The 23,623-nt window shown below is 40.9% G+C and overlaps 1 protein-coding gene and 1 long non-coding RNA gene across 5 annotated transcripts in view; one reads left to right on the forward strand and one right to left on the reverse strand.

Annotated features, from left to right (window-relative positions):
• The window catches only part of NAF1 (nuclear assembly factor 1 ribonucleoprotein), a 96,119-nt gene extending 75,969 nt beyond the window's left edge, over window positions 1-20,150 (reverse strand). For 2 of the 4 annotated variants that reach the window (XM_075860279.1, XM_075860282.1), the window contains exons 1-2: window positions 20,029-20,150; window positions 14,850-15,342 (exon numbers count right to left, since the gene is read on the reverse strand). In XM_075860279.1, coding sequence (XP_075716394.1) covers window positions 14,850-15,328 — 479 coding nt within the window. In that variant the 5' untranslated portion in view covers window positions 15,329-15,342; window positions 20,029-20,150. Of the gene's footprint in view, window positions 1-14,849; window positions 15,343-20,024 lie in introns of all 4 variants that reach the window. The other 2 variants (XM_075860280.1, XM_075860281.1) reach the window with 2 other exon arrangements.
• Window positions 20,151-20,215: 65 nt separating this feature from the next.
• Window positions 20,216-23,623, forward strand: part of LOC142736912 (uncharacterized) — a 73,096-nt gene continuing 69,688 nt past the window's right edge. Inside the window, exon 1 of the long non-coding RNA XR_012880563.1 lies at window positions 20,216-20,289. This is a non-coding gene — a long non-coding RNA (uncharacterized LOC142736912). The remainder of the gene's footprint in view (window positions 20,290-23,623) is intronic.

The raw sequence follows: 23,623 nt of genomic DNA on the forward strand, positions 1-23,623 counted from the left end.
AAGTTGTAAAACATTTTTATCAACTTTTTTTTTTTTTTACAAAGTGTAAAAATAAAAAAAAATTCCTCTAATAAGTTTCTTATTATAGAGAAAAAATGAAACCATTTAAAAAAAAAAAAAAAAAAAAAACCAGTAAACATATTTGGTATCACCGCGTTCGTAACGACCCAATCTATAAAACTATAATGTCATTTTTACCGCACGGTGAACGCCGCAAAAAAAAACTAAGAAAAAAAAAACTAAAAAAGCCAGAATCACTATTTTTTGGTCACCATCCCTCCCAAAATATAGAATAAAAAGTGATCAAAAAGTCGCATGTACCCGAAAATAGTACCAATAAAAACTACAACCCGTCCCGCAAAAAACAAGCCCTTACACCGCTTTTTTGACTGAAAAAAAAAATAAAAAAGTTACGTCTCAGAATATGGTGACAGAAAATAAATTTTATAAATAAGTGATTTTATTGTGCAAACGCTGCAAAACATAAAACTATATACATACGGTATCCCCGTAATCGTACCGACCCGCAGAATAAAGTAAAAGTGTCATTTATAGCGCATTATGAATGCCGTAGGAAAAAAAGAATTAAAAAACGCCAAAAAACGCTGTTTTTGGTCACCAAAGCTCTAAATAAAATGTAATAAAAAGTGATAAAAATGTTGCATGTACCAAAAAAATTGTATCAATAAAAACTACAGCTCGTCCTGCCAAAAATAAGCCCTCACACCACTCAATACATGGAAAAATAAAAAAGTTATGGCGTTTGGAAGGCGGGGAGTGAAAAGCGAAAACTGAAAAACAAAAAAAGGATCAGTCCTGCAAAGGTTAATTAATTTCTATTAAAAAAAAAAATTACCACCACATGTGGGGTATTGTCATACTCGGGAGAGATTGTGTTACAAATTTAGGGCGACTTTTTCTCCTTTACCCCTTGTGAAAATGAAAAAAAAAATGCAACATTTTAGTGGACAAAAATGTTTATATTCATTTTCACGGCCTAATTCTACTAAATTCTGCAAAAAACCTGTGTGGTGCAAAATGATTACTATACCCCTAGAAAAATTCCTTGAGGGGTGTAGTTTCCCAAATGGGGTCACTTTTAGGGTGTTTCCACTGTTTTGTTCCCTCCAGGGCATTGCAATCGCGACATGGCACTAAAAACCAATCCAGCAAAATCTGCGCTCCAAAATCCAAATGGCGCTCCTTCCCTTCGGAGCGCTGCCGTGGGTCCAAACAGCAGTTTATTACCACATATGGGGTATTTCCGTAATCGGGAGAAAATACTTTACAAATGTTGGGGTGCATTTTCTTTATTCCTTGTAAATTAAACATTTCTATGTTTTTTCAGAAAAAAAAGTCGATTTTCATTTCCACAGACTAACTCCAATAAATATAGCAAAATACCTGTGGGGTTAAAGTGCTAACTATACCCTTAGATAAATTCCTTGAGGGGTCTAGTTTCCAAAATAGGGTCAATATTGGCACCACAAAACCTCTTCAAATCCGACATGGTGCCTAAAATATAATCTAAAAATAAGCAGGCCCCAAAACCCACTAGGTGCTCCTTTGCTTCTGAGGCCGGTGTTTCGGTCCATTAGGGCACTAGGGCCACATGTGGGATATTCCTAAAATCTGCAGGACCTGGGCAATAGGGGTGCAGTTTTTAAAATGGGGTGGTTTATTTGGGGGATTCTAATATATAAGGCCCTCAAAACCACTTCAGAACTGAACAGGTCCCTGTAAAAACAGCCTTTTGAATTGTTCTTGAAAATGTGAGAAATTGCTGCTAAAGTTCGAAGCCTTGTAATGTCCTAGAAAAATAAAAGGATGTTCAAAAAAACTATGCAAATATAAAGTACACATGGGAAATGGTAACTAGTGACTATTTTGTGTGGTATTACTATCTGTTTTACAAGCAGATACATTTATATTTAGAAAAATGCACATTTTTGCAAATTTTCTCTAAATTGTTTTTTTTCACAAATAAATATTGAATTTATCGACCAAATTTTTCCACTATCATAAAGTACAATATGTCACGAGAAAACAATCTTAGAATCGCTTGGATAGGTAAAAGCATTCCGGAGTTATTACCACATAAAGTGACACGTCAGATTTGAAAAAAAAAAAAAAATCGGCTGTGCCACAAGGCCAAAACAGGCTGCGTCCTAAAGGGGTTAATCAACTCATAGAATTTCCATTATTTTTCAAGGGGTATATTAGTTCTAGTAAATATCCCACACGTTTGGAAAAGCAACCAGAACAGTGTCAATAACATAAATGACATCAACTATTGTGTACAGAAGGAATAATTAGGTCTTCCTTAGGTTAAACCCTGAAATTTCCCATTATATCAAGGAGTGTATCTGTTCAAATGGATATTTCACATGTTTAGAGAAAGCAACTGTAATTAAAGGACTCATTGAGTCCACTGGGACTCACTGAATTCATTTTATAGATCCATCTACTTTCCTCTTTTAGTAAAAGGGAATCTATATCACCACCTCTTATTCCTGTGGTGAGGTGACAAATCGCCCAGCCCGATAGTTCTTTTAAATTGAGATTGTGATAATATTTAAAATATCTGGCAACCGGAGGCAGTTGAAATAGTTTGCTCTGTCTTTTGTTCTCCGCTTCCTGTTTATCGTAATTTTCAATGCTGCCAATATGTTCCCTTATTCTGGTTTTGAGTTCTCTTTTGGTCTTTCCCACATAGTATAGACCACATGTGCTGGATTTTATGATATCCTCCAGTTCCATTTATGAAACCCTTTTTCTTGTCAAGAATTTTACAGGCTGTACGCAAGCCACATGGATAGAAACCTGGATATTTATGTGGTTTCTTTTTGATACAGTCCCTAGAGAAATGACTATTAACAATATGTTGTTCTAGTGTTAATTTTTCTGTATGCTGAGGAGACTGTTCTACCTAGATGTTTTTTCAGATCCTCATCCAGTAATAACACCTGCCAATGCTGTTTCATGATGTCATTCATTTCTTGCCACTTATCATGCAGTGTAGTAATAAACCTCACTATATTCTCACTCTCTGCTTTCTCTTTCACTACCAACAATGTGTCTCTGTCCGTCCGAAAGGCTATATTGTATGCTTGTTTAATTTGATGCCCTGAGTAGTGTCTTTCCTTCAGTCATTTTTTTCGGTCTTTAGCTCCTTCCTTGAAATTTTCAAAGGTGGAGCAATTCCTCCTTAGTCTTAGGAATTCTCCTTTAAGGATTCCTCTGATGGTTCTGTTTAGATGGGCACTTTTCACGTCTAGGAGACTGTTGGTAGCTGTCTCCTTTCTATATAGATTTGTGACAAAATCGGGATTGATCAAAATCATGAAATGGACATCCAGGAACGTTACTTCCTTTCTGCTATAGTTTAGGGTCCATTTTAGATTCAGTTCATTTGTATTGAGTTTATCAATAAAATTCAGTCGTTCGCTTTCGGAACCTCTCCAGATGAATATGATGTCATCAATATATCTACGCCATATCGACATTTTATCGACATGCATCTGGAAACGTTCAAACACAGTTTCTTCCTCCCACCACCCAAGGAACAGGTTGGCAAAAGTTGGTGCACATGCTGTTCCCATTGCCGTTCCCTGGTTTGTAGAAAGAAGCGTGAATCAAATATAAAATAATTCCTACTTCGAATAAATCTCAGCACTTTATTGGCAAAAATCCTCCTTTTGGGACTGTAATTGTGCTCACGACCAAAAAAGAAACCAACAGCTCTACACCCTAGATCATGTTTGATGTTGGTGTAGAGACTTGCTACATCTAAGGTTAGTAAAATTTCACCCTCTTCTAGGTTGGCATTGTTGAGCTCTTGGAGTATCTGCATCGTATCCCGGGTGTAGGAAGGCAGTTTATATACAAAACTGTGTAATTCTAAATCCAGCCATTGATTGCATCTCACAGTCAGACATCCCTGGCCACACACTATAGGTCTGCCTGGTGGCTGCCCAATGTTTTTGTGTATTTTGGGCAACATATAGAAGGTTTCCACCTTGGGATGTCTGACTGAGAGATACTTGGCCTTACTCATTTAAATGGCTCTCTCTTCTAGACCTGAACTGATGAGTCTCTCATATTCCTGTTAGAATTGTGGGGTGGGATCCCCCCAGAGGGATTTCTAACCATCTCTATTATTGAGCGGTCTTTTGGCTTCCTTAATATAAAGATCTTTGGGCCAAATAACCACATTTTCACCCTTGACTGATTGTTTAAAGACTACATCAGTCCAGGTCTTGAATTCCCTCAGTTGTAATATTATTTTTGAGTGGCATTTCGCTCAATTGATTGATTTCTTGTGTGACGAAGTCCACAAATATCTTAACTTGTGGACATAGATCCACGGAGGGCATCTTCTTAGATTTTGATTTCAACCTCGGATGTGTGGAACCTATGTCCTCTAACTCAGTGACCACAGATTGTGACTCTTTCCTCATCTGAGATTTCCCCTTCATCAGCTAATTCCTCTAGGTTCTTTAATGTTTCACGTTCTTGTGTATTTGCAACAAATGAATAAATAGTTAAATAAAAATAAAATCAAAAAAATTAATAAATGAATGGTTTGCTTGTGCATTAAAAAAAAAGGGGACATTGCACAACAACTTCCTTTTCCTATAACAGTCGGTATCAATAAAAAATAATTGAAGGTGACATTGATCATTCTTGCTCCACTTTCCCCCTTCCCTATAGCCACAATTTCTACAATTCAACAAGGTGGTGCACACCAGAGCAAGGACTGTCATGATCATTTTTTCAAATAAGAAATAATAAAATAGGAGGTTCTCCTTTTTCAATTTTCCTGATTATCTTGTATCCTGCTTGGACATTTTCTTGATCCTCTCTATTTGGTAACTAGTGTGAATCCATGGCTACCTACAATATAATGGATAAAATTAAAGAACGACAGAACAAACAATTATCATCGACAGTCTATTTTCAGTGGAAGATTTTCTAACAGATGGGGGCGGATAATTCCCATGTAGATATTTCTGCACTACTCAAACAGCTTAAAGACCTTACGTTACAACAGACCGCAGCATGCTGGACGAAGTCCACACTGGAACAATATTTGACTTTGAATCTTATTACAAGAGGCCTGAGAGTCCCTTTATTCCCAAGCCATGAATTAAGCAAACCAGAACTAAAATCTAGGTGGGAGGAAGCTCTGACAGAATGTTCCAGAACCTTAATGACCATACTGGTGGAAGATTAAAGAATTATGTTAGAGAAAATAGAACCCCAGTTAAATAAAACAGTAGAAGCTCTTGAACCTCATAAGCATAATAAAGACTGACGAAAAATTTGATAAAGTCTTGGCACAAATTGACAATATCGAAATTAAAAGAAGAAAAAAAAAAAAAAAGGCGGCGTAAATTCCTGCGAGATCAGCGGGACTATAAGTCAAATTAATGTATGCCTGGGGAAATATATCTCAGAGGACTGTGGATAAAAACTATAATAAAAATTACTGTCAAGCCAGGAGTTTCAAAGACATGACCAGGAAACAAGCGAATCTGATAAAGGGGAATCTGACAGAACAAGAGGTAGCATTTGAAGAGGACAATCCGCTCAGGATATTGAACCCTACCAAGAACAATAGACTTTTTTTACGGGACAGACTGCGCTGGGGTTAGAGGGGACAACAGAGAGAAGGGGGAGGTCGCTTCAGAGGCAGGAGGAGAAGACAATAATATTACCTTGTAATGATAGTACAATGCAAATAATCAATCTCTCACAACATATTCTTACCAGTGCACAGACAAAGATTTTAAAAAGAGGCTACAATTTCTGCATAACACCCATGCTGAACAAATTTGAGATAAAAAAAAAAAAAATACAAAAAATTCATGAATTTAAATACACAAGAACGTGAAACATTCAAGAGGCTCTGTCGCAAGATTATAAGTGCCCTATCTCATACATAATGTGATTGGCGCTGTAATGTAGATAACAGCAGTGGTTTTTATTTTGAAAAACGATCACTTTTTAGCAAGTTATGAGCAATTTTAGATTTATGCCAATTAGTCTCTTAATGACCAACTGGGCGTGTTTTTACTTTTTACCAATTGGGCGATGTGAAGAGACCAATCAGCGTCATACACTTGTTCCCGCCCAGCTTCTTTCACTGCACAATCACACTGGGCTGGAACAATGAGAAGTGTATGAAGCTGATTGGTCAGCCTCATACACTCCTCTGTACAACAGAGTTAACATAGGTCCGTGCAACGCGGTAATACTGAAGTAACCTTCAAAATTACAGGAAAAAAAAAAAAAAGATTCAAATGGAATTTCTGCAAAAGAAATGAAATTTGCAAATTTTCCTTCCACTTTGCTTTAATTCCTGTGAAACGCATAAAGGGTTAAGAGACTTTCTAAATGTTGTTTTGAATACTTTAAGGGGTGCAGTTTTTAAAATGGGGTGATTTGTGTGGTTCCTAATATAGAAGGCCCTAAAGCTACTTCAGATCTGAACTGTTCCCTAAAAAAAAAAAAAAAAATAGGCTTTTGAAATTTTCTTGAAAATGTGAGAAATTGCTGCTAAACTTATAAGCCTTGTAACGTCCTAGAAAAATAAAAGGATGTTTAAAAAATGATGCAAACATAAAGTAGACATATGGGAAATGTTAACTAGTTACCATTTTGTGTGATATAACTATCTGTCTAACAAAAATGCTAATTTTTGCAAATTCTCTAAATTTGTTTTTACAAAAAAATATTGAATTTATCGACCAAATTTTTTCACTAACAAAGTACAATATGTCACGAGAAAATCTCAGAATCGCTTGGATAGGTAAAAGCATTCCGAAGTTATTATCACATATAGTAACATATGTCAGATTTTAAAAATTAGGCTGTGTCATTTGGTCCAAAAGTGGCTGCGTCCTTAAGGGGTTAAGGAAGCCAAAAGACCGCTCAATAATAGAGACTGTTACAAATCTCTCTGGGGGGATCCCACCCAACAATTCCAACAGGAATATGAGAGACTCATCAGTTCAGGTCTAGAAGAGAGCGCTATTTCAATGAGTGAGGCCAAGTATCTCTCAGTCAGACATCCCAAGGTGGCAACCTTCTATATGTTGCCTAAAATACACAAAAACATTGGGCAGCCACCAGGCAGACCTATAGTGTGTGGCCAGGGATGTCTGACAGAGATGCAGTCAATGGCTGGATTTAGAATTATGCAGTTTTGTATATAAACTGCCTACCTACACCCGGGATACGATGCAGATACTCCAGGAGCTCAACAATGCCAAACTAGAAGAGGGTGACATTTTAGTAACCCTGGATGTAGAGTCTCTACACCAACATCAAAAATGATCTAGGGTGTAGAGCTGTTGGTTTCTTTTTTGGTCGTGAGCACAATTACAGTCCCAAAAGGAGGATTTTTGCCAATAAAGTGCTGAGATTTATTCGAAGTAGGAATTATTTTATATTTGATTCACGCTTCTTTCTACAAACCCAAGGAACGGCAATGGGAACGGCACGTGCACCAACTTTTGCCAACCTGTTCCTTGGGTGGTGGGAGGAAGAAACTGTCTTTGGTGAACGTTTCCAGATGCATGTCGATAAAATTTCGATATGGCGTAGATATATTGATGACATCATATTCATCTGGAGAGGTTCCGAAAGCGAACTACTGAATTTTATTGATAAACTCAATACAAATAAACTGAATCTAAAATGGAACCTAAACTATAGCAGAAAGGAAGTAACGTTCCTGGATGTCAAAATCGGGATTGATCAGAATCATGAAATTGTCACAAATCTATATAGAAAGGAGACAGCTACCAACAGTCTCCTAGACGCGAAAAGTGCCCATCTAAAACAGAACCATAAGAGGAATCCCTGAAAGGAGAATTCCTAAGACTAAGGCCTCATGCACACGACCGTATTTTTTCACACCCGTAAATACTGGCGTAAATACGGGTCCGGTGTCACACGTATTCCACCCGTTTTGCACCAGTATTTACGAACCCGTGCTCGTAAATATGGGTCCGGTGTCACACGTATTCCACCCGTATTTACGAGCACGTTTTTGGCAGCAAAATAGCACTGCACTAATCGGCAGCCCCTTCTCTCTATCAGTGCAGGATAGAGAGAAGGGACAGCCTTTTCTGTAATAAAAGTTAAAGAAATTCATACTTACCCGGCCGTTGTCTAGGTGACGCGTCCCTCTCTTCACATCCAGCCCGACATCCCTGGATGACGCGGCAGTCCATGTGACCGCTGCAGCCTGTGATTGACCTGTGATTGGCTGCAGCGGTCACATGGCCTGAAACGTCATCCAGAACGTCGGCCCGGATGTCGAGAGGGACGCGTCACCAAGGCAACGGGCGGGAGACCGGACTGGAGGAAGCAGGAAGTTGTCGGTAAGTATGAACGTCTTTTATTTATATTTTTTACAGGATAGGGGATACATGTCTTTTGTTTATGGCAGAGCGGGGAGATACCTCCCCGCTCTGCCATAGTTTTCATTGTAGTCCCGGCGGTAGTTACGCCACTGGGCTGTGGCCTGCAGACCGGGTAGTCCCCTGACCTCGCCTCACCTCGCAACGCTCCCGTAATCACGGGTGAACACACGCAGCCACCCATGATTACGGGAGCCCCATAGACTTCTATGGGATGCCCGTGCCGTTATTACGGCATGAAATAGGGCATGTTCTATCTTTTTTAACGGCACGGGTACCTTCCCGTGAGCAAACGGGAAGGTACCCGTGGCTAACAGAAGCCTATGAGCCCGTTATTGCGGGTCGTAATAACGACCCGCAATAACGGGTGTTTTTACGGTCGTGTGCATGAGGCCTAAGGAGGACTTGCTCCACCTTTGAAAATTTCAAAGGAAGGAACTAAAGACATTAAAAAAAAAAAAAATTTTTACTTAAAGATGCTCTGTCACCACATTATAAGTGGCCTATATTGTACATGATATGATCGGCGCTGTAATGTAGATAACAGCAGTTTTTTATTTAGAAAAACAATCATTTTTTACGGAGTTATGACCTATATTAGCTTTATGCTAATGAGTTTCTTAATGAACAACTGGGCGCGTTTTACTTTTTGGCCAAGTGGGCGTTGTACAGAGAGTGATTGAAGAGACAATACACTAACCCAAGGGTCTCAAACTCAGCCGGATAAATGGGCTGCACATAGAAAAAAATTTAAGTTGACGGGCCGCATTACTTTCAAATTTGATACAATATAAAATTTATGTTAATCGATTAGTTATTTGAAATACTATAACAATATTAGATTACTAGAATAATACTACATTACTATAGTGGAGCACGTGGAGTTTACTCCATGTGCTTATTTTAATAATCCAGTTTTCCCATTTAAGTGTCGCTAAATGCAGTCTGGCTGCTCAGTTGGCAGACAAGGTGGTCAAGATTGGGTAGCCCCTCTGTAAAATTGCACCACAGTGCCCTCTGTAGGGTGAATCCTGTATTCGTCAGGTCTGTCTAAAAACAGCCTGGCTCCTGCTCATAACGGCGGGATTTAAGTTGCCTTCAATCCCGCCCATTTAACCCCTTAGATGTTGCAGTTGCTATTGACAGTGGAATCTAAGTGGTTTCAGAGTGAGTGGCTCCCTCTGTCAACCCCATTGACACATCCGCGATGTGATCGTGACGTTCGAATGGTTTTTATAGCAGCCGGGGGCCTAACAAAAGGCCCCTAGATCTGCCTTTAGTGTATGTCTATTAGGCCCTGCCAGAGGCCTAATAGACTAGAATACATACATTAGAATGCCTTGGTACCGTACAGCCGTAATCGCACTGACCCGCAGAGTAAAGTTAACATGTAATTTTTACTGTAAGGTGGTTGTGTAAAAACTACTCAGTCCCCTGTCCCGCACTCCCTCCAGCCAGGCATTGAATGAAACAGTGGTCGAGCATGTGCCCCACCACTACAATTAAATTCTATAGAGCGAACAGCATTTGTTGGTGGTCCCAGCAGTCTGACCCCCCACTGAACTATTAGTCATCACTTATCCAATAGATCGGTGATAACTTGAAGTAACCGGAATACCCCCGTAAGACTCCTCACAAATACATACTCAAAAGGCTATATTTTATAGCCAAGTACCTACATTTTTCACATTACCAGACTCAGTGGCACCCTCATCTGTACTCAGTGTCTGGCATCGCGGATCAGTCCAATTGAACTGGAAAGGGCTGAGCAGCAGTGCCAGACACCGAGCACCGATAAGACCACTGCTGTGTCTTCTATAGCCATGAAGGGGTCCCTTATTTCCTCATCACTGGTAGGGGTCCCTGTTAGTCAGCCCTGCGCGGATGACCTATTAAAGGAATACCCAGGGATATGTCATCAAAACTAAAAACAGTCATTCTTCTAGAACAATGCAGGCCAAATACGCACAAAATGAAGAAATTTCTATGAAATATATTTAAATGGAGCACTGGTAAGCAAATGGGACCATACTGGCTTCATTTACCTCTTTTAGGTGACCAAAACAGGTCCCTTAAAAGAATAAGTGAAGCATGAAAGAAATCAAATGTATTTGGCACATAATCATATGGAGGTTGCTCTTCGCTTCTAAAAGTTTCTTACATGCTTTTATTACAGTAAAGTAAATAGAGCATAACTGAAAGGCAAGCAATGCTCAACTTGCTGGATGTGTAGAGTTCATTGGAATAGAAATTCTCTGCAGAAAGTATATACTGCTCGTTTCCAGACTTAGAAAGCATTAGTACATTTTAACTATTACTAAATGAAAAGTAAAAATATGCATTTTTTTTGTAGGACCATAAAGGCGAGTCCAGTCAGTGAACCGAGGAAAGATAGAACATGTCCCAGCTTACCTCGGACGGAGAATCGGGTCAGTTTTCACGGACCCGATTCACCCACTAAAGTGAATGGGTCCATGAAGACTAAAGAGTGCCGCTAGGATGCCGTTAAAATCAGCCCGAGTGGCACAACGGTTGTGTGCATAAGGGGTGCTGGACTGCCACGTTTATCAAATATACTCTGAAACATTGTATTGAGATTGATGAAATGAACGTTTGATTTAATCCAAACCTTCCCAGATAAAGATTGTACACTTAAAGCAAGCCCCTCTCAGCTCCCTACAATGAATCCAGTACATACCTTGAAGTGCACAGCATCTTTAAGGGCCTGTTCACATCAGAGTTGGGTTCTGTCAGACCTTTTCATTCCGTAAGGTTTCCTTTGTTTTGGTGAAAAGTATAGCGCAGTTGAAACCTTACGGAACGGAGAAAAACGGAAACCTTTAGCAACGGAAGCTTTACCATTGAAATTAATGGTAATGCAAACAGAAGCTACAGTTTCCGTTTGCCTTTCCATTGATGGGTTCCTCCGATGGAAAGGTCTGACGGAACCTAACGCTGACGTGAACACACCCTAACCCCTTTCTCGCCAACCCCACATAAATTTGCATGCTAATGGCATGGTTTCCACTAAGCTGTGTTTCATGCTAGACAACGCTCCCATAGTGAAACAATAAATAAATCGTAAATATGGAAAATTAAAATAAAAAAATTAAAAAGTTAAATAAAGAAGCCCCCCTTCCCCCTCAGAAAGCACAAACTTTTAGCACTCGCTCTTATTTTATGTTGAGCTAGCATTGTCTTTTTAGTATACAATGCAGGTTTATTTTTTCATAAATTTTATATACATGATTTTTGCTATTGTCAAATTTTTGGGCTTATAGTTTTAAAAGAATAGTAAACAAAAAAATGCTTTTTTGACTTCTCAGCTAATTTTTTCTGTTAATATAATTTTACCCTAAAATAGACCTTTAATTTGTGATAATCATCTGCTATAGTGATTATTGTCTAGTTAGACCAAGCAGAAGTCTTCCACTAACAGCATCCCGGCGATCATGTGACCAATCACATGATCACCGGGACCAATAAAGGCAGAGCTGTATACAAGAGATCAGAGAATACAGAAACAGTGAAAACCACTTCAAACTTCTCTCCAGGGTGCTTAGCAGAGCACCTGACATTTAGCTGCCCGATCGCTCGGGCAGCCAGCTAAAACATGCACCATAGATATACTATGGCGCGGGTTTTAAAGACCTCGACTGCCCGCCGTATAAACTACCGTGGGTGGTCGGGAACCAGTTAAGCTGCCCTCAGATAGGCCTACAGAGCAGCTGTATCTTACGCTGAATCCTGTGCCAGTCAGGTCCGCGGGACTGACTGGTTCAGTCTCAGCAGCTCTTGTGTGTCTCTGACACGCAGGATCCACTTGTTATCCATCACATCTATGTTCATAACTTAGATTTGATAGATTACAGGCGGATCATGCGTGTCAGACACGCAGGACCCGCTGACACTGAACCCAAATCGGTCCCGCGGACCAGACTGATTCAGGTCTTAGTGCACAATACAGCTGCTCTGTATATAGGATACAGAGCAGCCCTATCGCAAAAAAGTAAAATAATTTTTAATAAAAACGAATTCCAAGGATGCACAAAACACACACTGACCTTTTGTTCTTAAATAAATAAATTTAAAAAAAAACAAAAAAGAAAACACGCCTTCAGAAGGTGTACATAGCCTTTAAAGAGGCTCTGTCACCAGATTCTCAAATCCTTATCTCCTATTGCATGTGATCGGCGCTGCAATGTAGAGAACAGTAACGTGTTTTTTTTTGTTTTTGTTTTTTAAAACGTTCATTTTTGGCCAAGTTAGGAGCTATTTTATATATATATATATATATATATATATATATATATATATGCAAATGAGCTTTGAAATGGACAACTGGGCGTTTTTTTTTCGTTATGTCCAACTGGGCGTGTATTGTGTTTTTAACTGGGCGTGTTTACGTGTATGATGCTGACCAATCAGTGACTAGTCAGCGTCATACACTGCTCTCCATTCATTTACACAGCAGCGATGTGCAGCCACATACACAGAGATTAACGTTAATCAAGTGTCCTGATAATGAATATACATGATCATCCAGCCTGGACGTCATGTGTATTCATTATCAGGACACTTCTGACCCTTTTCTTTGAGATTTCCAGCAAGTGAAACGAAATCTCGTTTACCTCCGTAATCTCGCGAGATTACGCGTGGCTTGCTGGAATCTCACAGAAAAGAGTCAGAAGTGTCAGGATTCTGAATACACATGACGTCCAGGCTGGAGATCATGTATATTCATTATCAGGACACTTGATTAACGTTAACCTCTGTGTATGTGGCTGCACATCGCTGTGTAAATGAATGGAGAGGAGTGTATGACGCTGACGGGTCACTGATTGGTCAGCGTCATACACGTAAACACGCCCAGTTGGACATAACGGAAAAAAAAACGCCCAGTTGTCCATTTCAAAGCTCATTTGCATATATATATATATATATATAAATAAAATAGCTCATAACTTGGCCAAAAATGAACGTTTTTAAAAAAAACAAAAAACTTTACTGTTCTCTACATTGCAGCGCCGATCACATGCAATGGGAGATAGGGATTTGAGAATCTGGTGACAGAGCCTCTTTAAGGGAGGGAGATAAAACTGAAATAGGGCCTTGTTCTCTGTTCTATAGCGACATCACACGTTACGCAACTCATGCATATTTGGCATCACTATGCATGAAAGAACTAGAGGATTTTTGGAGTAAAACTAAATTAAACCACTTTAAAACAAGACATGGAGAGAAAGAAAAAATAAAAAAAATTTATAAATTCTGGAAAAATTACTTTTTTTTCCGTCTGACCATACGTCCATAAATAAGACCTTCAAAATTTTTGTATATAAAGCTCCAATTTTAAATAATAAAGCTGTTTGTGTCCTGCAAAAAAGGTCATAGAAAAAAAAAAATCTAAATACCTTTTTGCAGGAATTCAGTTTGGAATTTTGAGGCAGATTTTCCTCTGCCTGCACGCCTATTTTCGTCATTGAGCGCCGCAGGCATAAAACGCCACAAAATACGCTTTCACTGCTTCCCATTGATGTCAATGGGAGGTCAGAGGTGTAAACGCCCGAAGATAGGGCATGTCCCTTCTTTTTGCGGCGCGGTTTCCGCGTCAAAAAACTCAGCGTGAACTCCCCCTTAGAATTCCATAAAAGCAAAAGACACCATTCAACATCATTAAAACCCAATTTGGGATGCAGCTGCAGTCTTTCAACTCTCCTCTCAATATTTAGCAAGAGCGCTCCTTGCCTTATGGCACCCAATGAATAGGGTGGCTGTTATAAGCAGAGTTCACACTGAACACCAAAGTACGGCAATGCCTTCAAACAGACCGCACCTAGGTCTAGAAGAATAAGTCGCGTCTGCAGTAAAAACATAGTATAAAGCAATACTAAAACTAATTGCAGACTTGCTACTCTAAGGCCCTGTTCACACAGTTTTTTTGCAGGCAGAAAAATCTGCCTCCAAATTCCGTGTGGAATTTGGAGGCAGATTTTGACCTGTCTGAACGCCATTTGCCGCGTTTTTCGGCCGCGGGCAAAAACCGCTTTCTCTGCCACCCATTGATGTCAATGGGAGGTCAGAGACCGAAACGGCCCAAAAAAACTGCAAGCGTATTTTTCCGCTTGTGAGAAGAAAAAAAAAACGCCTTTGCCTCCCATTGAAATCAGTGGGAGGCAAGATCGGCAGTTTTCGCTGCGATTTTCGACTCGGTTTTTGCAGCAAAAATACTCCGTGTGATCAGGGCCTTAGTGGCCTCTATTTGATTCATGAAAAAAAAAAAAAAAAAGTACGAAAATAGTCAACCACCACAGTGAGCCTATAATTGAACGTCAAAACAAATGGCCAAAAAGCAAATGCATAGCCTTATGTAAATTTGCATAGACTTTCAGACTAGTTAGTGGTTCATTAGCCTACCTGTCTGAGGAGGATTCCTCTGAAGAGCTCTGTCCATCTTCATAAGCCGACTCAGATTGTATTTTAACACAATCCAGAGGGCAATCATCTGCTCGGAGACAGTCGGCTCCTCCATCATGTTCACCTATCGTATGATTTTTGAAATGTAAGCCTTCCAGTTGTACAGCAACCTCCATATCTTCCTGTGGTTGCAGGTTACAGGGTAAAGACTCAATCACAACAGTCGGTATATTCTCTTCAGAGACTTCAGGTGCGGAGGACAAAATCTGCACATCATCATTTGAAGAAATTCCTTCTCTAGATACAGCCTGGGTCTCCCCTGAAAGATTAGGAATATCGGTAGATGTAGGCAGTGGTGTTTTGTCACAAGTATTTGTCTCGGTTATAGAAGTCTTTTCATCTTCTCCGGCAGGAAGGTTATTGTTTTGTAATATATCGGTAGTTGCTTCAGGTAAAGCCATTTCCTCCTGCGTTTCCATAGTATTCTATAATCCTCAAAAGAAACACAAGCGCAGTTAATACGCAGTCTACAATAGTTCAACAAGTAACTAACATTTTTGAAAACGCAGGAAGATAACAAAATTCTCTCTAAGGGCTTATTTAGACGAACATGTAATACGTCCGTGCAACGCGCGTGATTTTCACACGCGCCGCACGGACCTATGTTAGTCAATGGGGCCGTTCAGACAGTCCATGATTTTCATGCAGCTTGTGTCCGCTGCGTGAAACTCACGACATGTCCTATATTTGTGCGTTGTTCGCGCATCACGCACCCATTGAAGTCAATGGGTGCGTGAAAATCACGCGCAGCACACGGAAGCACTTCTGTGTTATTCGCGCAACAGCAGTAAAAAGTAGGATTGAAAACAGAAAAGCACCACGTGCTTCTCTGTTTACAAACATACAGAGTGTCATAATGATGGCGGCTGCGCAAAAATCACGCAGCATATGGTGATGACACACTAAGCTGTTAAGTACGTTTTGCGCACGCAAAACACACACGCTCGTGTAAATCCGGCCTTAAAGAGGCTCTGTCACCACATTATACGTGGCCTATCTTCTACATAATGTGATCGGCGCTGTAATGTAGATTACAGCAGTGTTTTTTTATTTAGAAAAACGATCAATTTTTGACGGAGTTACGACCTATTTTAGATTTATGCTAATGACTTTCTTAATGCCCAACTGGGAGTGTTTTTCCTGTGCTGAGTAAATGAATGGGGAGAAGTCTATGATGCTGATTGGTCACTGATTGGTCAGCGTCATACACTTCTCTTTACAACGCCCACTTGGTCAAAAAGAAAAAACACTCCCAGTTGGGCATTAAGAAACTCATTAGCATAAATCTAAAATAGGTCATAACTCCGTCAAAAATTGATAGTTTTTCTAAATAAAAAACACTGCTGTGATCTACATTACAGCGCCGATCACATTATGTAGAAGATAGGCCACGTATAATGTCTTTAAAGCAAATGTACCACCTTTTATATATTGACATTTTTTTTTACGAATTAAAACCAGATAGTTAAACTTTTTTTTTCTAATCTGTTTTTATTTTCCTCTTGGGGGATTTTTTTTTAGTTTATTTTATGTACATAATTATTAGGTGAGCAGCCATCTTGCCTGAGCTGCTCCTCTGCTATGTTAAAGGGGTTTTCCCGGAATCATAAATTATGTGGATAGGTGATAACTTTGGATTGCTGGGAACACCACCGATTGCGAGAGTGGGGGTCCCAAACCCCCCGTTCCTCCTTACTGCTGGACTGCAGTGAGGAGGACATTGAATGTAATGGCACGCAGCTTTCAGCTGTTTCCGTCATTCACATAGAAATTGAATGGAGCGGCGGGCGCATGCTTGACTACTGCTCTACTTAACCCCATTCACGGACCTGGATGGAACTGCACGTCCTGGTATAGAGGGTAAAGTTTGAAGCGGGCTAATGCACTGAGCCTGCTCCATTCCCTGCGGGCGTCAGCTGTGTATTACAGCTGACACCTCGACTATCGGCCTGGAACAGATTGCTCTATTCCTGGCCATTTAACCACTTAGATGCCGCGGTCAACAGCACCGCAGCATCTAAGCCGTTAGAAAGAGGGGGCAGGTCCCCTCCGACATCCCATTGCCCACCCTGCGATTGCGGAATGGCGATGACTGCCATGGCAGCCTGGGGGCCTAATGAATGCCCCTAGGACATCCCTCTTTCTGCCTCTGTTAAGCCCTGCCTCTGGCAAGGCTTAACAGAAGCCTGTAAAAATGACACTACACTGCAATACAACAGTATTGCAGTGCATTGAACCAACGATCTGACAATAGCTGGTTTAAATCCCCTAGGGGGACTAATAAAAATTGTAAAGTTTTCACTAGTGTACGATAAATAAAATATTACAGGTTCAAGAGAAAACCTTTTCCCCATACAAAATTGGTATCACCGCATCCATAAAAGGTCCAAACTATTACAGTAGAACATTATTTAACTCACAGTGATCATGAAAAAACTAAATATTAAAAACACCAGAATCTGTTTTCCGGTCACCTTAGTGCTAAAAATTATTTTTAATAAAATGTGATCAAAAAGTCGTATGTATAAAAAAAAAATGGTACCAATAAAAACTACAGTTTGTTCGGCAAAAAACACAAGCCCTCATACCGCTCAATCGACAAAAAAATAAATAAAAAATGGCTCTCAGATTGTGGTGACGCAAACATTTTTAACAAATATTTTTTTCTTTGTGAAAGTAGTAAAAAATAAAAAACGAATACATTTGGTACCACTTTAATCTTATTGAGCCACAGAATAATATATCGCACCGTCGCTAAAACTAACGGTGATTTTCGCGCAGCCGCCATCATTATGACACTGTTTTTATGTTTGTAAACAGAAAAGCACGTGGTGCTTTTCTGTTTTCATTTATAGTTTTGCCTACTGTAGCACGCATCACGCGCGGCACACGGAAATGCATCCGTGTGCCGTGCGCGGTTTTTATGCACCCATTGACTTCAATGGGTGCGTGATGCTTGGAAAACTGACAAATATAGGACATGTTGTGAGTTTCACGCAGCGGACATACGCTGCGTGAAAATCACGGACTGTCTGAACGTCCCCATTGACTAACATAGGTCCGTGTGAGGCGCGTGAAAATCACGCGCGTACACGGACGTATTATACGTTTGTCTGAATAAGCCCTTAGAAGACATCTACAGCTTTGTAATATACTTACCGTTTCAAAGATACTTTATTACATATTTAAAAAAGGTATTGTATAATTGTTTTTCAAAAGGTGGAGAACACATTTAACCCCTTAATGACCAGCCTATTTTAGACCTTAATGACCAAGCCATTTTTTACGTTTTTCCATCGTCGCATTCCAAGAGCTATAACCTTTTTATTTTTGCGTCGACATAGCTGTATATGGTCTTTTTTTTTTGCGGGACAAGTTGTATTTTTTAATAGCACCATTTTGGGGGACATTATTTATTGATTAACTTTTATTAACTTTTTTTTGGGGGGGGGGGGGAATAGAAAAAAACCGTGTCTTAAATCAACGGCATTTACCGTGTGGTATAAATAACACAATAACTTTATTCAGCGGGTTGTTACGATACCAAATTTGTATAGTTTTTGTATGTTTTACTACTTTTACAAGGTAAAAACGCTTTTTTTTCAAAATTATTTATTTTGTGTCTCCATATTTGAAGAGCCGTAACGTTTTTATTTTTTCGCCGATGCAGTTGTATGAAGGCTTTTTTCTTGCGGGAAGACTTGTAGTTTTTATTGGTACCATTTTGGAGTAGATGCGACTTTTTGATCACTTTTTATAAAAAAAATTTAAAAGTCAGGATTCACAGAAAACAGCAATTTTTCCATAGTTTTTTATTACATTTTTTCGGCGTTCACCGTGCGGGTTAAATAATGTAATACATTTATAGTCGGGGTCGTTACGGACGCGGCGATACCAAATATGTGTAACTTTTTTACTTTAATTTTGTTTTTTTAATAGTAAAGCATTTTGTAAGGGGAAAAGCTGGGTTTTTCTTTTTTTTTAATTAACTTTGTTAAACTTTTTTTTCACTTTTTTTACTAGTCCCATTAGGGGACTATAATATGCGATTCTGCGATCGCATTTATAATACACTGCAATACTTTTGTATTGCAGTGTATTACTGCCTGTCCGTTTAACACGGACAGGCATCTGCTAGGTCATGCCTCCGGCATGATCTAGCAGGCATTTGCTCCAGGCAGACCTGGGGGCCTTTATTAGACCCCCGGCTGCCATTAGAGACACAGACACTCGGCGATCGTATCGCCGGGTGTCGGTGGGAGAGGGAGCTCCCTCCCTCTCTCCAAAACCACTCAGATGCGGTGCTCGCTATTGCGCACCGCATCTGAAGGGTTAAACGGGTGAGATCAATACGAATATCAATCTCACCTGGCAGAGCAGGGACGCTCCCAGCTGCCTCTGGCAGCGGAGAGCAGGGAGATTTGACGGCTCCCTGCTCTGTTTACTTTATTCTGATGTAGCGCCGTGAAAAGGCGTATGCATCAGAATAAAGCCCGTTAGTGGCCGCCGTTAAAAGGCGTATTGGCGGTCACTAACGGGTTAAACATGTTCAAATAAAGATAAAACATTTTATTTTTTCCCTCTTAATATCCAGTCACTGGCGTCCTCCAGCAATCCCGATTTTCATTGCAATACATTGACGTCCAGCGCCACGCGACGCAGAAGCCAATACTGGCTTCAGTGGTGAGATCTACCATAATGACATCACTGCGGCGGCTAGCCATTGGCCGCTAGTTACCTGCCACTGGACGACAAATCATTGCGATGACAAAAAGCAGCATGGAACCCCAGTGACTACATTTTTAAGGTAAATATTTTTTCCCCATTTTCAGCCATTTAAAACGTAAGTTTTAGTGTCACCACTTTAGTTGGCATCTCGTCCACCGGCACTACATAACCACATGCATATTGATGCCATGAATACCACTACTGTGCCAATTGGTAACATGGCATGCCAGTCTTCTGATATACATTACTAGATCATATATATATAACAGCTCAGTGTAAGTTCCATTGCCTCACAGGTTTGAGACACAGCAGTGGGACTAGGCTTCATCCCCATAGACACAACCTAATATTAATATAAAATGGAGGCTAATAACGCCGAAGAATTACCTACTGGAACAAGTGACTAGAAGCGTGTGTAGACGTCAGCAGCTCTCACTCCCCCAGCACAGCAGCGGCAACAAATTCAATGACAACACGCGTGCACCACACGTTGTCCGGCTTTGCGTTCCCGGCCTCGTTCTGAGACACACTTCTTTCTGCTCTGTGATTGGCTCACATGTTCAGAGCTCGGCACCATCCTCCTTTTTAATTGGGGCTTCTACCTGTTGAGCGTCGTCAGGACAAGACTGCTGGAAGTTCGAGGGACTTCAGCGTAAGTCGGAAGGAACACTCTGTCCCTGGTCCTGTACTTGTTTTTAGCCGTTGTGCCTCCAGTATTTCTTTGCAGTCTCATGTTCTATGTGGGAATGATGACGTGCTGTATTATAGGAAGATGTTTTTTTCCTGACTTCTGCGATTATAACACATTTTAGCTACAATTACACACACTATACGGCCAAAAGTATGTGAAAACCCCTTCTAATTATTGAGTTCAGGGGTTTCAGCCAAACCTATTGCAAACATGTGCATAAAACCAAGCACGCAGCCATGGAACTTTCAACGACAAACTGTAAGGCTGGGTTCACACGACCTATTTTCAGGCGTAAACGAGGCGTATTATGCCTCGTTTTACGCCTGAAAATACGGCTACAATACGTCGGCAAACATTTGAATGGGTTTGCCGACGTACTGTGCCGACGACCTGTAATTTACGCGTCGTCGTTTGACAGCTGTCAAACGACGACGCGTAAATGGACTGCCTCGGCAAAGAAGTGCAGGACACTTCTTTGCCACGTAATTTGAGCTGTTCTTCATTGAACTCAGATTTACGAGCGTCTCAGACGGCTCGCAAAATGCGAGGAGGAGCATTTACGTGTGAAACAAGGCAGCTGTTAACAGTCTGTCTTTTCACACGTAAATGCCTCTCATCGTGTGAACATATCCTTAGGGTATGTTCACACGCACTAATTACGGACGTAATTCGGGCGTTTTTGCCCCGAATTACGTCCGAAAATAGCGCCTCAATAGCGCTGACAAACATCTGCCCATTGAAAGCAATGGGCAGACGTTTGTCTGTTCACACGAGGCGTATATTTACGCGCCGCTGTCAAATGACGGCGCGTAAATAGACGCCCGCGTCAAAGAAGTGACCTGTCACTTCTTTGGGCGTAATTGGAGCCGTTATTCATTGACTCCAATGAATAGCAGCGCTAATTACGGCCGTAATGGACGCGGCGTTCAAGCGCCTGCACATGCCGTTACGGCTGAAATTACGGGGATGTTTTCAGGCTGAAACATCCCCGTAATTTCATCCGTTACGGACGCCCTCGTGTGAACATACCCTCAGGCCCTGTTCACACAGAGTTTTTGCATGCAGATAATTCTACCTCAAATCTCAGTTTGGAATTTTGAGTCAGATTTTGATCGGCAGGCACGCCGTTTACCGCATTTTTCGCTCGCGCCCATTGAGTGCCATGGGCAAAAACGATGCAAAATACGCTTTCTCTGCCTCCCATTGATGTCAATGGGAGGTCAGAGGCGTATACGCCTGAAGATAGGGCATGTCGCTTCTTTTTACCGTTAGCGGTAAAAAAACGCGTCTGCCTCCCATTGAACACAATTTTCGGCCCTTTTTTGGCGCGTTTTCAACGTCAAAAAACGTGTAAAAAAACTCCATGTGAACAGGGCCTTCGGGCCGCTTCGGAAACCGCGTCGGAAAACGTGCCAAAAAATGGCCAAAAATGCCTCCCATTGATTTTAATAGGAGGCGGAGGCGTTTTTTTTCTTGCGAGTGGAAAAACCGGCTCGCGGGAAAAAGAAGGGACATGCCCTATCTTCGGCCATTTACGCCTCTGACCTCCCATTGACATCAATGACATAGTTTATGCCCGCGGCGCTCCATAGCTGCGGGTAAAAATCGGCGTGCAGGCAGAGGAAAATCTGCCTCTAAATTCCAAAGGGAATTTTGAAGCAGATTTTCCTCCTGAAAAAAACTCAGTGTGAACCCCGCCTTAGAAGTGTGCGTTTTGGCCGCGCCGTGTGAACCCAGCTTTAATATGGCACCGCCATAGGTTGCCGCGAGTCAGTTTGTGAAACTACTGATCTCTTAGGCCCTGTTCACACAGGCTGTAAAATTCCATTAGGATATTGACCTGCCAGCAGAACATTTGTTGCGTTTTTCGCCCGCAGCCATTGAGCGCCATGGCCAAAAACCCCAGCGAAATTTCCTATGATAAAAGACTTTAGCATTTTTTGTTTTGTAACTTATAACTTGTTTTTACACTTTTATAAAACATTTTTATAATTTTTTTTTTTTTTACTTTTTACCTGTTTTACTTTGACCTGCAGCACTGATGGCTGCTATAATACATTACACAACCTAGGTAGTGTAACGTATTATAAATTGTCAGTGTGACGCTGAGAGTCAAACTAAGGCATCATTTACACGAGCTTAATATACGCGCGTGCTTTTCACACGTGTCGTACGCACCTATATTAGGCTATGGGGCAGTGCAGACAGTGCGTGAATTTTGCGCAGCGCGAGTGTCTGGCGTAAAACTCACGACGTCCTTTCTTTGTGCGCTGTTCGCACATCACGCACCCATTGAAGTCAATGGGTGCGTGAAAACCACGCATGCCGCATGGAAGCACTTTGCACAACAGCTGTCAAACTCTGAATGTAAACAGAAAAACACCAGTGCTTTTCTGTTTACAAACATCCAAACGGAGTGTCATAATGATGGCGTCTGCAAGAAAATCTCGCAGCCGCGCATCATACACTGATGACACACGCAGCTGTTAAGTGTCTTTTGCGCACGCAAAACGCCACGTTTTTTGCGTGCGCAAAACGCACACGCTCGTGTAAACCAGGCCTAACAGGAAGCCTACTGAAACGGAGACTACTGAGGCTCCTCACTGAATTTGTGATAATAAGACAGCTTACAGATGGACCTTTCCCTTTGGTCTGGCATTCTTCATCTACAGCCACAAGATGTCTGTTTCCGCAAACCTGGAGAAGATCTTTGAGCACCTTAATATTTCACCTCTGGCAATTGAACACTGGGAGTTAGTTCAAGATCTAATTTCGCTTCCCACGTTATGCCTGTCATCCCTTGGCAACAAGTCGGTACCCCGAAACAACAAAGGCCTAAGAAACATACCAAACGCCTCACCCTCAAGAGAGAATTATTACAGAGCCTAACTGACTACGGATTGAGCCCAATAAATACATACTTATTTTCCTGCAAATTAAGAATTTATGGTTCTGTCCACTGCAGTAGATTGTTCGAGCTAGTCACATAAACACGTGACCTATCTACTTTGCCTATACTCTTGGGTAGGGCAATCGAAAATAAACAGAAATTCAGCACAATTAACCGACGTCATCTTGAGCATTTTGGCTTTTTCGTTTTTTTTCCCCCGATTTCAATTGTATCTGCATCCTCAGGACTCAGATACAGTTGAATCCAATGGTAGAGCAGGGAGCTGTAAGGTCCCTGCTCTACCATTCACGAAATATCGTCGGGCGCTCACGGCTCATCGCAGACAGGCGCGAGACAATTATGTCATTGTGCCTGTCTTGCGCCAAGACACACAGACTGAAGGAG

The sequence above is a fragment of the Rhinoderma darwinii genome, chromosome 1, assembly GCF_050947455.1.
Source record: "Rhinoderma darwinii isolate aRhiDar2 chromosome 1, aRhiDar2.hap1, whole genome shotgun sequence".
Lineage (NCBI taxonomy): Eukaryota > Metazoa > Chordata > Amphibia > Anura > Rhinodermatidae > Rhinoderma > Rhinoderma darwinii.